This window comes from Lithobates pipiens, unplaced genomic scaffold (genome assembly GCF_037356315.1).
Source record: "Lithobates pipiens isolate NorthernLeopardFrog02 unplaced genomic scaffold, aLitPip1_a1.2 Scaffold_28, whole genome shotgun sequence".
Classification (NCBI taxonomy): domain Eukaryota; kingdom Metazoa; phylum Chordata; class Amphibia; order Anura; family Ranidae; genus Lithobates; species Lithobates pipiens.
In genome coordinates, this window is record NW_027507789.1 from 33,769,235 (window position 1) to 33,787,033 (window position 17,799).

General features: G+C 43.9%; 1 protein-coding gene across 1 annotated transcript in view; it reads left to right on the plus strand.

Moving 5' to 3' along the window:
- The window catches only part of LOC143935298 (bactericidal permeability-increasing protein-like), a 67,523-nt gene extending 50,040 nt beyond the window's left edge, over positions 1-17,483 (plus strand). Inside the window, exons 12-15 of the mRNA XM_077459051.1 lie at positions 2,013-2,055; positions 6,560-6,623; positions 8,137-8,213; positions 16,254-17,483. Of these exons, the coding sequence (XP_077315177.1) occupies positions 2,013-2,055; positions 6,560-6,623; positions 8,137-8,213; positions 16,254-16,325 (256 nt within the window). The 3' untranslated portion in view covers positions 16,326-17,483. The remainder of the gene's footprint in view (positions 1-2,012; positions 2,056-6,559; positions 6,624-8,136; positions 8,214-16,253) is intronic.
- Positions 17,484-17,799: the final 316 nt, after the last annotated feature.

Consider the following 17,799-nt stretch of genomic DNA (forward strand, 5'->3'; position numbering starts at 1 on the left):
GTGGCCCCCCCCCACCCCCTCACTTCAGGACACGGGCACTCTATGCTTTCGCACCACCGCAAGGTCTGGCACCTTGCCACACAGTTGAGCCAGGCCCCATCCCTCCACTCTCACACTCCCCTATGGGATAATCCTGATATGTCAGAACTTGCCCTCATCCCGGATTCTGGGCTGTGGGCAAGCAGGGGGGTCATCTATCTCCATCAGGTGGTGTCCAATGGGATGGTTAAATTGTTCCAGGCCCTTAAAGACGAATTTGATCTCCCCAATTATATGTTATTCCGTTATCTCCAGCTCAGACACGCGCTCCACACCCAGTTCGCCAATCACGTTCCGAGACTTGGAACTCCGGTTTTGGTTGATACAGTATTGGGTCTGGAGCACGCACAGTTGATTTCACGGTTGTATACTTATCTGCTGACTCCCACTGCCTTGACTGTTGCCTCTCAGGTCCGTTCTCGGTGGGAGGGTGATCTTGGAGCAGTGTCGACCGAGGATTGGGACGAGGCTTTGGCGAACCACAAAATGGTGTCGCCTAGGCTCTCGGACCGCCTCACCCACCTATATGTCCTACACAGGTCCTACCTCACGCCCCATCGTATAGCCAAGTACAGGCCTGATTATGATCCCCGTTGTCCCCGCTGTACTTCTTCAGACGCCTCCTTCTACCACCTAATTTGGGCATGCCCGATCATACAGGGATACTGGGCACAAGTTGTCCAGTTCCTTCATGATCGCATGGGCTCCCCGCTGTCGTTATGCCCTAGACAATGCCTTCTGGGGCTCCTCTCTCTATCTGAAAGCGATAAATACCTTAACATCTTTCTACAAGAAACCTTATTTCAGGCCAGACTGCAGATAGCCAGAACATGGTTAAGGGGCAACCCCCCTACTCTACAACAATGGATAAGAGCGATTAATGCTACTCTCCCCCATAAGAAACTGCTATACTCTCATAGAGGGTGCCCCTATAAATTTAATAAAATTTGGGATGGGTGGCTGGAAGACCCAGCCACTTGTAGTGTCGAGGACTAGGTGCTCCTCTCTTGCTGCGTCAGCGGATCTCCCGTGGGGTCGATATCTCTCTCCTTCATGCCAACTTTTATTGTACAGTTACCTCATTGCCCCGTGTCTCATGTATTAATCTTGCAACTGCCCAAATGTTTTCAACCCTTGTATGTGAAATGCACTTTTTTGTGTTTGTGGCGCCTGTTGCGCCAGGCGATGCTGTTATTAACTTGTCTTTTATGCTCAATAAAGCCGCATTTTGAAGTAAAAAAAAAAAAAAAAAAGCGCCTGTGAAGCGCTTGAAAGAAGCCTCATCTGCAATCCCAATGTGAAAGCCCAAGTGCTTTAAGAGCCCTTTCACAATGTCAGCGCCCACTTAAACTAGCAGCGCTTTACCAGCGTTTTTCGAGCGCTATTGGGGCACTTTTAACCCCTGCTAGTGGCCAAATAAAGGGTTAAAAGTGCCCACAAAAAACGCTGCTGCCAAAAGCATTTTTTCAGGCGCTTTTCATGCGTTTTTCAGGCCCTTCCCATTGATTTCAATGGGAAGGAGCGCTTTAGGAGTGTTGTATTCACCGCTCCAAAAGCGCTGCAAAGAAGCTGCTTGCAGGACTTTTTTTGATGCCCTGCCAGCACAGCGCCTCAGTGTGAAAGCACTCGGGCTTTTACATTGGGATGGCAGTTGTGGCTTCTTTCAGGCGCTTTTTTTTAACGCTAAAGCGTCTGAAAAACGCCCCAGTGTGAAAGGGATCTCAGTGTGAAAGCACTCGGGCTTTTACATTGGGTTTGCAGTTGCAGCTTCTTTCAAGCGCTTTACAGGTGCTTTTTTTAACGCTGAAGCGCCTGAAAAATGCCCGAAAAACTCCCCAGTGTGAAAGGGGTCTAGATGTGTTGGACATATATACGCTTCACATAACAGAACCCATCTAACTTCGGTTGACAGCAGAGATGGCAGCTACCAGCAAATTCTGTGTTTGACTTTTATGTCTTTATGTTGTTTATAGGATACAAATGGACCTTAAACACTCTGATGTGGGTCCTTTTTCCGTAAGTATTGGGAAGGCAAAATCAAATACTCAAAAATATCTGCGCTTAGGAGAGTGCACTGCAGCCTCCCTATAGAACCCCACCAAAGTGAAGCTAGAAGTATAATACGTAAACAAAGGGATAATGGCGCTGTTCCCAAAAATAATAATATATGCACTGTGTGTATCATGGGGTCTGTTATCACTAATCTCTCCTATATAAGGGAACAGGTACCATAGGTATGTTCGATACAAACCTCGCTCAGTGGGTGGCCCTGTTGGCCACCTCCTGCCTGCCAATCTTAGGTTGAAACATCAAGGAAGCGGATACTATACGAAAACTATAGGTAGAGCTGGAGATTTGTCCGCGTTATGTAGCATCAATGAAGGAATCTTGCACCTTTATATGCTTTAGACTGACTACTGTACTTACATAAACAAAGGGATAATGGCGCTGTTCCCAAAAATAATACATGCACTGTACCAGTGGTGTACAAATGACAATAAATATAAAAATATAATACTCTATAAATTAATGCGTGTGTATCTTCCTAAAGTGCAAAACATAATTCACAAAGTTTAGATAAAGTGCGTAGAAAATACTGTAAACTTCTATACATAAATATAATTATAAAGTGCAAAAAATATTAAAAATATGAATAAATACTGTCCAAAGTTAACAAAGTGTCCAAAAAATGCGAATCTCCAGCTTTTAGTGGATTGCCAGCTGCTGACATTTCAATGTGTGGAAGGATCACTTGCTGCTGACGCTTTTTTGTGGAGAGAAATAGCCATTGAAGGTCTTATAAACGCCTGACCCTATAGATATACAGATCGAGGGGATACCAGCTACGGAATAAAGATTGTATACGCCTGTTACCAGGGCAGGACTTAGGGCAGTGGGGGCCCCTGGGCTTGAGTCAATTTTGGGCCCTACCGTCTATACATTACCGTATTTATCAGCGTATAACATGCGCCCCAAGTTTAGGAGGGAAATTTAAGGAAAAAAAAATACATTTAAATGCCCATCAATGCAGCCTTATCAATGTCCATCTGCAGCCTTGCTCATCCATCTTCAGCCTTGCCCATCCATCTTCAGCCTTGCCCATCCATCTTCAGCCTTGCCCATCCATCTTCAGCCTTGCCCAGTGTCATTTGCAGCCTTGTCCAGTGTCATTTGCAGCCTTGTCCAGTGTCATTTGCAGCCTTGTCCAGTGTCATTTGCAGCCTTGTCCAGTGTCATTTGCAGCCTTGTCCAGTGTCATTTGCAGCCTTGTCCAGTGTCATTTGCAGCCTTGTCCAGTGTCATTGCAGCCTTGTCCAGTGTCATTGCAGCCTTGTCAGTGTCATTGCAGCCTTGTCAGTGTCATTGCAGCCTTGTCAGTGTCATTGCAGCCTTGTCAGTGTCATTGCAGCCTTGTCAGTGTCATTTGCAGCCTTGTCAGTGTCATTTGCAGCCTTGTCAGTGTCATTTGCAGCCTTGGCATTGCAGTCTTGAAGTTTAAAAATCGGTCCTCTGGCAGTCCCGAGTGGAGCTGAGAGTATCTGAGTGTACTCGGCTCAGCTCATAGTCACGCCCAGTCCCTGTGTTATGTCCATCATAGGGTGGGACTGGGCATGACTGTGAGCGGAGCCAAGCCGAGTAGACACGGCTATGTATCTTGGCGGGGCCCGTGGGGCCCCCAATTGGGTGGGGCCCATGGGCTTGAGCCCAGTCAAGCCCAATGGTAAGTTCGGCCCTGCCTGTTACCCAATCTGGGTTGAGGCGCTCTGGTGAGTGCATATGCAAGAGGGGGGAGTCGAAGAAGGAGGGGAGCACTGAAAAGTCACCTTTTTGTTTTTTTTTCCCCTGGCTGTTTTTACACATCTTTTTCACCTGTGGACTGTGGTTTAAAGATTTTTATTTTCATTTTCTTCTTTAATTATCACTATCTGGAGATTCACATTTTTTGGACACTTTATTAACTTGACAGTTTTTATTCATATTTTTTATATTTTTTTGCATTTTATAATTATATTTATGTATATAAGTTTACAGTAGTTTCTATGCACTTTATCTAAGTGCATTTAGGAATGCTTTAGGAAGATACACACGCATTAATTTATAAAGTATTAATTTGTTATATTTATTGTCATTTGTACACCACTGGTACGTTTTTTTTTCTGCATTTTTTTTTTTTTACTTTATTTGCCTTTTTACACTTTTTAATTTTTACATATTCATTTTCATATTTATTTATTCATATTCATTACTACTATGCGCTAGCACTTTATTTATAGAGAATTTTTTACACACACCTTTTATCTAGAGGTGTGGGTAGGATACATTTTTTGTTTGCACACAGCGCATGTATTATTATTATTTTTGGGAATAGCGCCATTATCCCTTTGTTTACGTAATTACAGTAGTCAGTCTAAAGCAGGGATCTGCAATTAGTGGACCTCCAGCTGTTGCAAAACTAAGTCCCATCATGCCTTTGCCTCTGGGTGTCATGCTTGTGGCAGTCTAGTCTTGCTATGCCTCATGGGATTTGTAGTTCTGCAACAGCTGGAGGTCTGCTAATTGCAGATCCCTGGTCTAAAGCATATAAAGGTGCAAGATTCCTTCATTGATGCTACATAGCGTGGACAAATCTCCAGCTCTGCCTATAGTATTCGTATAGTATCCGGTTCCTTGATGTTTCAACCAAAGATTGGCAGGAGGCGGCCAACAGGGCCACCCACTGAGCGAGGTTTGTATCGAACATACCTATGGTACCTGTTCCCTTATATAGGAGAGATTAGTGATAACAGACCCCATGATACCGCAACATTTTCTACTCACACTGGCCCCTCTAAAGCATGAAGGACAGTAAGCCGGCCCTTTGTTTATAAAGTTTGGAGACCCCTGATCTAATTGGAAACTGAATTTTCATGTGGGCCCAAACTAGATGCTTTGCATCCGATAACGTTGGACTTGTAAGTATTTCTGTCTAGGATTTGAAAAGAGGTGCTGATTGAATGTAATTGTTAAGGTGAAGGGGTACATGCAATCAGTTCCACTTCAGTCAAGCATCATCCACAGATCTTTAGACTATTACTTGGTTATAACCAATTTTATAAATACTTTTTATTGAAAACATTTGTATGTTTTTGGACTGTTAGGGAAATAGTTCAGATGTGAGGTCAGTCAAAACATGCATACGTACTTATTATACACTATACCAGGGATATGCAATTAGCGGACCTCCAGCTGTTGCAGAACTACAAGTCCCATGAGGCATAGCAAGACTCTGACAGCCACAAGCATGACGCCCAGAGGCCAAAGCATGATGGGACTTGTAGTTTTGCAACAGTTGGAGGTCCGCTAATTGCATATCCCTGCACTATATTATTATTATACAGGTTTTATATAGCGCCAACAGTTTGCTCAGCGCTTTACAACATGATTGTCAAAAGTGTTGGGATGTCTGCTTTTGCATGCACATGAACTTTAATGGCACCCCAGTCTTACTCAGTAGGGTTTATTATTGAGTTGGCCCACCCGTTGCAGCTATAACAGCTTCAACTCTTCTGGAAAGGTTGTCTACAAGGTGTAGGAGTGTGTCTATGGGAATGTTTGACCATTCTTCCAGAAGCGCATTTGTGTGGTCAGGGTGAGAAGGCCTGGCTCGCAGTCTGCGCTCTAATTCATTCCTAAAGTGTTCTATCAGGTTGAGGTCAGGACTCTGTGCAGGCCAGTCAAGTTCATCCACCCCAAACTCACTCATTCATGTCTTTATGGACCTTGCTTTGTGTACTGGTGTGCAGTCATGTTGGAACAGGAAGGGGCCATCCCCAAACTGTTCCCACAAAGTTGGGAGCATGAAATTGCCCAAAATGTCTTGGTATGCTGACGCTGAGTTCTTTTCACTGGAAATTAGGGGCCAAGACCAACCCTTGAAAAACGGGGGTGGAGGAACTTAACTGGCCTGCACAGAGTCTTGACCTCAACCCGATAGAACCCCTTTGGGATGAAGTAGAGCGGAGACTGCGAGCCAGGCTTTCTTGTCCAACATCAGTGCCTGACCTCACAAAAGCGCTTCTCTGGATTCTGGATAAACAGTCAAACATTCCCATAGACACACTCCTAAACCTTGCGGACAGCCTTCCCAGAAGAGTTGAAGCTGTTAAAGCTGCAAAGGGTGCGCCAACTTAATATTGAACCTTACGGACCAAGACTGGGATGCCAACAAAGTTCACATGCGTGTAAAGGCGGGTGTCCCAATACTTTTGACAATTAAGTGTACTTGACTGTACTGCACCTGCCCCTTTGCAGCTCCCAGTGGCAGGCGTAGCTGCAGCTTACAGGATGGCATTGTGGCAAGGAGCACTTCCTGAATCAAATACACATATCCTCCTCCTGGTTGGGACCCATGTTCACTGCACACATTAGGGACACACTATTGCCGTAGTCATAGCAGTAAACAATAACTATGCAGATATGACAAACTGTAAATGTAAAAAGGCCACACTGATATCAATTCCTCCTTTTTTCTTTATTGCAGGTGATGATATTAAATGCTGCTGTAAACTATTATATGTCGCACATACTGCTTCCCCAGGTTAATGGTATGTAGACTGAACAGACCGCTCTGAATTTTACATATATGTGTATATATATATATATATATATAACAGACTTGGGTGTCTTCGGATTAGAAGCATCATTGTCTGGAATCATCGGCTTTCTCTAGGCTGTTTAATTTTCTTGGAAATGTAGAAGCTTTTCTTCTTCTTTTCTGATTCCAAGCTTTCAAATCTTCTTTTATTCAAAGCGGAGTTGGCCTGAAAGTACCATTGTTTGTGGGCCGAGTCCATGTTATAACCATTCGGCACTCTTATCTTCTTCTATACAGAATTTGAATTTAAGTTTCCACTATGAGTCACTAACTAGCATAGTAAGTCGTCACCTTGTCATTGGCACAACCAGCAAGAACTCTTCCCAAATATACTGAAATTTTTAGGGCTGTGGAAAGTAAAGAATAATTAGTCGATTAATCAATTAAATTCTTTTGATCGGTACTCAATCTCTCCGCCGGCTTCCGGGTCTTCAGGGAGTTGCGTCTGAGATCCGGTGACTTCACGGACATCCCCCTTTCCCCATGTGCCTCCGCCTGCTAATGAAGGGAAGGGGGGAGGAGTCCGGCGTCGTCAAAGTTCTGATTGTAACGCGTACAGGGGAGGCGCTACGCATGACGTCACCTGCTGCTGCCCTACGGAACTAACACGATTGTCGGCTTTACATGCTGTGTTTTTATCATCTTTATGTGAGTAGTTTGTGTTTGAACACAAAATTTAAATCTTATACTTAAGCGGTGAGCACTTTTTCTTTCTACCCATGACCTGGCATCCTTGCTGAGATGGTCTGTGTTAACTCTTTTGATACCCGCTTGCATGACCACCTGTTTGCACAGAGGTCCATGCCATAAGGTGAGAATGATTAAACTGGAGGTGGAGGGATTGTCACGCTACTGTGGAAAAAAAATAAAATAAATTACCTCAGTGCCACAGTTTGAATTTAAAACGTATTTGTGTGAACTGTGAAGTTACGTCATGGATTGTGGAAACTAACTAGTGTCGGGTGATTGTATATAGTGTATACCACATTTACCACTGACTAATGCAGAGTTTCAATGCAAGGGGTGCAGTTAAAAGTAGTTGGATCTGTATGTGCGTTATAATTAACCGAAATTAGTCGATTAATCGATTTTAAAAAAAATACAAAATCGATTAATCGAACATGAAAATTTTAATCAGTAACAGCCCTAGAAATGTTATAACAGATGCAAAAAAAAGTTACCCTACATTAGCACAATATCTGCTGGGCTGTAGAGGTAAGCTAATGTTATATAAAAGATGAACTGTACAGCTATGGCACGTAATTATTGATATCCCCTTATTTTAGGATAGTGTGATATTTTTGAAGAATGTATTCCTATGCTGCGTTTTAGAAAACTTGTTCATTTAGCCCATGTAACAGAAATACATACTGTATGTATTATTTGGCTTGTATGGGAACAACCAGCGAGGGATATACAGTCAGTAACACAGAATAATGACTCTCTATCTCCAACTTATACAGACATCCTGCACAAGGGTTACCCCCTGCCACTGCTGGACCATATTCAGCTCACAGATGTTGTCATAGAGCCACGAGAGGTTTGTACCATTTAATATCCCTTTTCTAAGAATTGTATAGAGACACTTCTGTTAACGCCCTTTTTCCTCCCAGGGTACAGTATACAACTATTATTATTATACAGGATGGTGCCAACAGTTTGTGCAGTGCTTTACAAAGTTAAGGCAGGTGGTACAGTTACAACAGAATTGGGTACATGAGGAATCAGAGGACCCTGCTCGTTAGAGCTTACAATCTAGAAGGGAGGGTCAAGTGATACAAAAAGGTAATAACTGTAGGGGATGGGCTGATGGTGAACATAAAAACACAGTGTATTAGTTAGAAGCAGGATAAGTTTCTTTAACCACTTGCTGACCGCCGCACGACGATGTACGTCGACAGAATGGCACGGGCAGGCATAAGGGCTTACATGTACGTCCTTGCCTGCCCGCGGGTCGGGGGCCCGATCGGGCCCCCGCCCGGTGCCTGCGGCGGTCGGTATTCGTTCGGGAGCGATCCCGGACGAGGGGACGGCCATTCATTCATGGCCACCCCCTCGCGATCGCTCCCGACGAATGAAAATGTCCCGTGACATCACTTCCTCTCCTGTAATGTAAACACAGGAGAGGAAGTGATGTATTCTCTCCTCCGTGTCGGTATTTTTCGTTCCGGCACCGAGGAGAGGGCATCGGTGAGTTGCACAAGCACTACACTACACAGTAGAACATGCCAGGCACACTCACACCCCCCCTTTACCCCCCGATCACCCCCCAATTACCCCTGCCCCCCCCCCAGTCACAGTGACACCAATTGCATTTTTATTTTTTTATTTTTATTGCATTGGTGTCATTTGTGACTGTAATAACTGTTAGGGCAGTTAGGGTTAGCCCCCTTTAGTTCTAATGTGCCCCCCTAACCCCCCCAATAAAGGTTTAACCCCGTGATCACCCCCCCTCGCCAGTGTCACTAAGGCTGGGTTCACATTCGCACGGGACCCTTTTTTTGGCCCGCAGCAGAATCGGATCGCATGGGTGTTCACACCATGCGATCCGAGTTTGCAGATCGCACTGCGATATGCGAACTGATCTGGGGGTGTCATTAACATTTCACTGACACTCCCAGCAGTTCGCATAGGGCAGTGTGAACTGCCGCCGGGAGGCATGTGATGCGGGAACCCGCCGCGGATTCATGGCGTTCCCGCATCGCTCCAGTGTGAACCCAGCCTAATAAGCGATCATTTTTCTGATCGCTGTATTAGTGTCACAGGTGACGCTAGTTAGGCAGGTAGGTATTTAGGTTCGCCGCAGCTTTTTATAGCGCCAGGGACCCCCATATACTACCGCATAAAGCCCCCTGATTGCCCCCTAGTTAACCCTTTCACCAGTGATCACCATATAACTGTTACAGGTGACGCTGGTTGGTTAGTTATTTTTTTATAGTTTCAGGGCACCCGCCATTTATTACCTAATAAAGGTTTAACCCCCTGATCACCCGGCGGGTGTCATTTGTGACTGTAATAACTGTTAGGGCAGTTAGGGTTAGCCCCCTTTAGTTCTAAGGTACCCCCCTAACCCCCCCAATAAAGGTTTAACCCCGTGATCACCCCCGTCGCCAGTGTCACTAAGGCTGGGTTCACATTGCAGCGGTTTATGAGAACGGATGTGATTCGCACCGCACTGCAGTGCAAATCACATCCGATCTCTGTGCGATTCGAGTTCAGCCATACAGATAGTATGGCTGAATTCGTGTCGCACCCGCCGCAAACTCGCACGGGACCCTTTTTTTGGTCCGCCGCAGAATCGGATCGCATGGGTGTTCACACCATGCGATCCGAGTTTGCAGATCGCACTGCGATATGCGAACTGATCTGGGGGTGTCATTAACATTTCACTGACACTCCCAGCAGTTCGCATAGGGCAGTGTGAACTGCCGCCGGGAGGCATGTGATGCGGGAACCCGCCGCGCATTCGTGGCGTTCCCACATCGCTCCAGTGTGAACCCAGCCTAATAAGCGATCGTTTTTCTGATCACTGTATTAGTGTCACAGGTGACGCTAGTTAGGCAGGTAGGCATTTAGGTTCGCCGCAGCTTTTTATAGCGCCAGGGACCCCCATATACTACCGCATAAAGCCCCCTGATTGCCCCCTAGTTAACCCTTTCACCAGTGATCACCATATAACTGTTACAGGTGACGCTGGTTGGTTAGTTATTTTTTTTATAGTTTCAGGGCACCAGCCATTTATTACCTAGTCTCACTAGTGTACCCCTAAATTTAGGGGTGTCTACTTTCCAAAATGGGGTCATTTGGGGGGGGTTTGTGCCATCTTGGCATTTTATGGCCTTCAAAACTGTAACGCCCTTAGAAAGCCTGAAGGCGGTGCTTGGTTTTCGGGGCCCCGTACGCGGCTAGGCTCCCAAAAAGTCCCACATATGTGGTATCCCCGTACTCAGAAGAAGCAGCAGAATTTATTTTGGGGTGTCATTTCACATATGCCCATGGCATGCATGAGCAATATATCATTTAGTGACAACTTTGTGAAAAAAAAAAAAAAAAGTTTGTAATTTTCCCGCAACTTGTGGCAAAATATAAAATATTCCATGGACTCAACATGCCTCTCAGCAAATAGCTTGGGGTGTCTACTTTCTAAAATGGGGTCATTTGTGGGGGTTTTGTGCCATCTTGGCATTTTATGGCCTTCAAAACTGTAATAGGTAGTGAGGAGTGAAGTCAAATATTTACGCCCTTAGAAAACCTGAAGGCGGTTCTTGGTTTTCGGGGCCCCGTACGTGGCTAGGCTCCCAAAAAGTCCCACATATGTGGTATCCCCGTACTCAGGAGAAGCAGCAGAATTTATTTTGGGGTGTCATTTCACATATGCCCATAGCATGTGTGAGCAATATATCATTTAGTGACAACTTTGTGAAAAAAAAATAAAAAAAAATTAAAGTTTGTAATTTTCCCGCAACTTGTGGCAAAATATAAAATATTCCATGGACTCAAAATGCCTCTCAGCAAATAGCTTGGGGTGTCTACTTTCTAAAATGGGGTCATTTGTGGGGGTTTTGTGCCATCTTGGCATTTTATGGCCTTCAAAACTGTAATAGGTAGTGAGAAGTGAAATCAAAAATTTACGCCCTTAGAAAGCCTGAAGGCGGTGCTTGGTTTTCGGGGCCCCGTACGCGGCTAGGCTCCCAAAAAGTCCCACATATGTGGTATCCCCGTACTCAGGAGAAGCAGCAGAATTTATTTTGGGGTGTCATTTCACATATGCCCATAGCATGTGTGAGCAATATATCATTTAGTGACAACTTTGTGTAAAAAAAAAAAAAAAATTATTTTTTGTCATTATTCAATCGCTTGAGGCAAAAAAATAAAATATTCAATGGGCTCAACATTGCCACTTATCAATTTCCTTAGGGTGTCTACTTTCCAAAATGGGGTCATTTGGGGGGGTTTTGTACTGCCCTGCCATTTTAGCACCTCAAGAAATGAGATAGGCAGTCGTAAACTAAAAGCTGCGTAAATTCCAGAAAACGTACCTTAGTTTGTAGATGTGACAACTTTTGCGCAAACCAATAAATATACAGTTATTGACTTTTTTTTTACCAAAGACATGTGGCTGAATACATTTTGGCCTAAATGTATGACTAAAATTGAGTTTATTGGATTTTTCTAATAACAAAAAGTAGAAAATATCATTTTTTTTCAAAATTTGCGGTCTTTTTACGTTTATATCGCAAAAAATAAAAATCGCAGAGGCAATCAAATACCATCAAAAGAAAGCGCTATTTGTGGGAAGAAAAGGACGCAAATTTTGTTTGGGTACAACATTGCATGACCGCGCAATTACCAGTTAAAGCAGCGCAGTGCCAAATTGTAAAAGGACCTCTGGTCATTTACCAGCAAAATGGTCCGGTCTGAAGGTGGTTAAAGAGAAGGGTTTCAGGGATCATCTACAGATGGATAGATTAGGAGATAGACAGATTAGGGTAGGGAGTTCCAAATGATGGGAGAAGCTTAAATGAAGTCCTGGAGGTGAGCATGGGAGGAGGTGACAAGGGAGCTAGAAAGTAGGAGGTCTGTGGAGGACCAAAGAGAGCGGTTTGATTGATATTTTGAGTCTAGGTTTGTGATGTAGCTGTGGGCAGAGTTGTGGATGGCTTTGTAAATTATTGTTTGTTGGGTGAGTGTCAGCCAATGGAGGGATTGGCAGAGAGGGCACTGAATGGCTGGTAAGGTGGATGAGTCTGGCAGTAGCATTGATTATGGACTGAAGGGGAGATGGCCTACGTAAAGGTGATCCAACGAGGAGGGAGTTGCATTAGTTGAAGCGAGAGATGACCAGGGAGTGAATTAGAAGCTTTGTGGTGTCATTAGTGAAAAAGGGGCGTATTCTGGAGATGTTGTGGAGGTTGAGGCGGCATGATTTGGACAGGGATTAGATATGGGCCTGAAAGGACAGTTCAGACTCCAGGGTTACCCCTAGCACCCTGGCATGTGGGGACGGACTGATAGTTGATTGATCTTGACAGAGAAGTCAGGGAAGGGGCACGAGGGGGAGGAAATATTATAAGCTTGGTTTTGGAAAGATTGAATACAAGAAGAGAAAAGCAGATTCATAAGGCATGATATTAAGGTCTGAGGTCTGCACAGGAGTCCTGTGTCTTTTGGTCCATTTCAGGTCCGACTTCAGCCCAAAAATTTGAGCTGAAATCAGACCTGAAACTGTGATGAATCGGACCCCTGTTGTAAACCGCATGTAACAATAGTGTGAGTCGTATTTAGTCATCTGAATTGTTTTAGTCATATTTTAGTCAAATAAAATCTCCAGTACATTTGGGTTTTGGGTAATGGGTTTAGTTATATTGTTGCAATATTTAAACATTTCTCTAGAATTTCCAAACTCATTATATACTCCCGGAGTAAAAAAACTACTATCATGTTATTATTTATGGTATTAAAATGGTTGTAAACAAAACAAAAAAAAAAAACCAACACCTGCAAGACAAAGACCTAATGAGCTAGTATGCATAGCATACTAGCTCATTATGTAATACTCACCTGAGATTAAGCCCTACACAGCACCGAGCGGTGAAGTCACTCCCGGGGGTTACTTCCAGGTATCGCGGCTCCGGTGCTGTGATTGGCCGGAGCCGCAATGATGTCACTCCCGCGCATACACGCAGTAACAGCACACTCACAAGTGCCATTCCCTCAGTTTCTGTCAGTGCGCATATGCCAATGACGTCGGCACATGCATATTCAGGGGATATCTCCTAAACTGTGCAGGTTTAGGAGATATCTTGGGTAGCTACAGGTAAGCCTTATTATAGGCTTACCTGTAGCAAAAAGTGGTCTGTAAGGGTTTACAACTACTTTAAAGTGGGAGTCCGCCATTTTTTTTTTTTTTTAAAGCCAGCAGCTACAAATACTGCAGCGGCTGACTTTTAAAATAATGACACTTACCCGCCCAGTGCGCCCGCGATATACCTTGTTATGCAGGTCTTTTGACTGTTCTTTTCTACCTCCTCATGGCTCAGTGTCTAGCCTGCTTTGTGCATCCATGTGAGAGCTAACAAACTGACTATTTATACATGGACACTAATTGTGATTTAAAAAGCCCCAAATGTGGGAAATTAACCTTTAATTGCCATTTTAACCTGTGTGTGCCACCTCCTGTGTCTGTACCAAGGCCTAACATTCCAGGGTATGTAAACTTTTTATCAGGGCCATTTGGGTTATTTCTATTATCATTATGATTTAAAAAGAATCCAAAAACTATGTGATAATTAAATGGCTTCATGTGATTGCTATCCTTAAATAAAAGACAGTTTTTTAGCATGATCAGTCATATTTTCAATATTTTTGCAAATATTTCACAATTTCTGCCAAGGTATGCAAACTTTTGAGCACAACTGTATATACTTTAACTGCAGCAGACAAAAATAAGGCTCCCTGCCCTGCCGGGCAGGACTATGCTACATGGAAGAACTGTATAAAGCTCAGGACCGGATTGACAGAGATGCAAATCCTTTGGCAGACAAAGCAGCTCCCTTTTTTTGCATTTCATCTGTGTCTTTATCTCTTTGCTTGGAACTCAGGTTCAGAGGAAACCTGTACTAAGAAATAGGGAGGCTTTATCTTAAAAAAAAAAAAAAAAAAAAAAAAAAGGTTAAAGTGATTGTTTTTTTTTTTTTTTTTTTAAATAACAATCACTTTAACCTTTTTTTTTTTTTTTTTTTTTTTTTTAAATAACAAACATATCCTTTACAATCATACTTACCTCCACTGTGCAGCTTGTTTTGCACAGAGTGGCCCCGAACATCTTCTTCTGGGGTCCCCCGGCGGCTCTCGCAGCTCCTCCCCGCATCAGATAACCCCCTAAAAGAAGTGCTCTCCCGTCCACAGACATGAATGCCGAACTCGGCTCCGCCCCCCCGGTGCCCACGTCATTGGATTTTATTGACAGCAGCAGGAGTCAATGGCTGCACTGCTATCAATCTATCCAATCAAGAGCTGAGATCCCCTGGAGAGAGGGTCGATGCATCCCTGCCAAGGAGATGAAGGGTCTCAGGTAGGGGTGGACTGAGCATTGGGCCACTCGGGCACTGCCCGAGGGCCCCATGCCACTAGGGGGCCCCATCAGGGTTGCCAGCCTCAGTAAAACCAGTGACAGTATGTAAAAATTTGTGTTTTTTTTCTTTTACATCTGTCTCTGAAATGTCCCTTACCGACATGCTTTTCGTCTAAAAATCCTGAGGTTATATCTGCCCCACCTCTCCGGTACCTTCTCAGCCAATAGAAACATGTCTGTGTATACTGTGTGATTGTATACTGTGTGTGTGTGTGTGTGTTTGTGTCTACTGTGCGGCCCCATAATCTCTGATTGCCTGGGGGCCTCATAAACTCCTATTACCTGGAGGCCCCATGAGTTGTCAGTTCGTGCCTGGTCTCAGGTAAGTAAAATAGGGGGCTGGGGGGGGCAGTGATAGGATGCATTAAGGTGAAAAAACACGAGGGTTTACAACCCCTTTAAAGGAGAAGTATAGCCAAAGCTTTTTTTGGCTGAACTTCTATGGTTTGTCCCGCACTTCTGTGACCTGGTTTCAGCTGACAACGGGCTAAAAACCACTGTTGGCTGACATCACAGAGTCAGTCCAGGCTCTGAAAATATCTTGACCATATGGTTGGGATCTATTCAGATGCCTGAACCGGCAGCTGGCTCATATTCTAAGCAAGCCGCCGAGAGCCTGAGTCAGCCGCTCCCAATCCCCGCAAAGACCAGCGCTCCAGTGAGCACTGGAGGGGCAGAGCAGAGAGCCGGTAACTGACAATCCCCGGCTCTCTTCAACCTGAAGATCGAGAGCTGATCGATCAGCGGTGTTTGATTGCACAAGAGCCAGTGGGGGACAGATACAGCACCAAACCGAGTAGCTTCTGTTTTTTCAGGAATCCCATGCTTGTTTAAGCAGTGGAATCCTGGGTATTTTATCAGTACAGGTATACTTTAATAAGTACTCTCTCATACTCCCTGTCTCTGTTTTCAGCAGCCAGATAATCTAATTTTGCAAATTTCATGTGGTATGCAGAAATGTGTAGTTTTATATCCTTCAGAATTTTCACAATTTTTGTTTCTCTGCCATTTTAAAAATGTTGTACTTCATGAACATATAATAGTAAATCATTATTAGGCCTCCTGCACATGGGGCTATTTAACTCCCAGCACTTTCATGTGCCCACATTTGCAGCGTCCAGCCCTACTGCAGGCGGCATGTCAAAGTCTATGGCAGACTGTGTCTGGACAGGGCTGAATGCTGTACCTGCATTCCAGGAAACTCATCCCTGAATGGGCAGGGCCCTAAGTGCTGGCACTACTCTGTACAGCATTCAGCCCAGTCCAGCCGCTACCTGCAGAAGGTCTAGATGCTACACCTTTCCTTCCCCGGTGCACTAAAGCTCCGCGAGGGACACACTGCAGCTGAACAGCCCAATGTGAGGGGCTCTAATACATTCACATTACAGAAGAACAGATTATACATTTTGGTGTTGCATCTCAATGATATTTTTATTTTATTTTCAGAATTTCCTTCTCTTCGGAGCTGATGTTCACTATGGACAAATAGAGAACAACTGGATTGCTGAATTATACTGATAGAGAAGGATGCATCAGGATTGCATTGCATCCAAGTGAATCTGTGATTACCTAAAAGTCAATCTTGTAGCAGGACGTAAAGCTACACTCTGGTCAAAAAATATTAAATCTTGAGAGGTATACAGGGAGCACCAATAACTTCACATTATCTTCCAGGCATTGCTGTACTGCACCCAATAACCCTAAATAGTTTTCTGGGTGGTTTGAGAACCCTGGCTCGTCATGCAAGTTTGGCCATTCTCAACCAGGGTTCCTCCTGAGGGTGCCAAGGGTTCCTTGAGCTTTGGCTGATTGACCTCCCATTTCATGGTGCCTGCATAGTTCCAGGACAAAACACCAGTTTGGCAAAGTTAGCATGACGCCAAGTATCTTTTTAGCTGTCTGTAATGGTGGAAATCTAACAACCACGATAAGGAGCATTTTTCTTACTGACAACCATATAAAGGGGCATTTTTCTCAATGACGGCCGTTGATTTGGTTTTAGTAAGGGTTCTCCAAGAACAGAAAGTTCTTTTAGGAGTTCCTCCGGGGTAAAAAAAAAGTTGAGAAAGGCAGTGTGAAATGCCCATTTCCAAAACACCTCTGCAGGCGCCATGCTATTTCTCACATACAGAAAGCCTTATGTAAAAAAAAAAAAAAAAAAAAAAAATTCCAAGAGGTACCAGTCATGTTGATAAAAGAAACAAAAGGGAAGTTATACAGCACTGGCTTCTGGAAGTACATTCCCAGTGTAGTGCCTATGAAGTGTTAAGGTTTTGACAACTGTGGATTATACTGTACTTAATACCAATCAAGGGCAAACAAGTGCACCTTCAGCCACAGTTGCAGTGTTTGCTACATTGCAGTAACAGCTTATATTGACTTTTATTAAGCAGATTTTTTTTTCTTAAGTCTCCCCTTTAGTGGCAAAACCCAGAGCAACCAATTATACAAATACCAACCTCACACCCTCCTTATTCTCTCCGAACACCATTGTTCTCTAACTGTAATATAAAGCCTCAGTTATAAACAGTGAGGTGTATGGGAGTGGGCTAATGCAGTTTTCCAACCTAAATCTCCTATTCTTACGTTAAAATTTTGTTCACAAAAATAAAGTCATAAATCACAAAAATACATGAGAAACCTGAATGTCTTTTAATAAAACAAATAATAAATGTCTTTTCTTGTTTTGTGTCATTAAAATCAATTTAAAAGATACCACTGAAGTGCCTGGTGGTTATGATGTGTACAGGTTGGATCTCAGCGCGTCCCAGATAAATATCCTTCCCCTTTAGTATACGAAACATAAGGACATGCTGGCCACAGTGTAACATTTATTACTAATATCTGCTATTGTCAGCCAAGTTAAGAGACCTAAAATTTGGTTTTAAAAAGAACTTCTAACTCAAAAATGTGCCTTCTAAGCCCTGGTTTACACCAGTGCGATTTGTCATGTGATTTAACAGTTCAAAGTCGCACCCCATTGCCCACACAA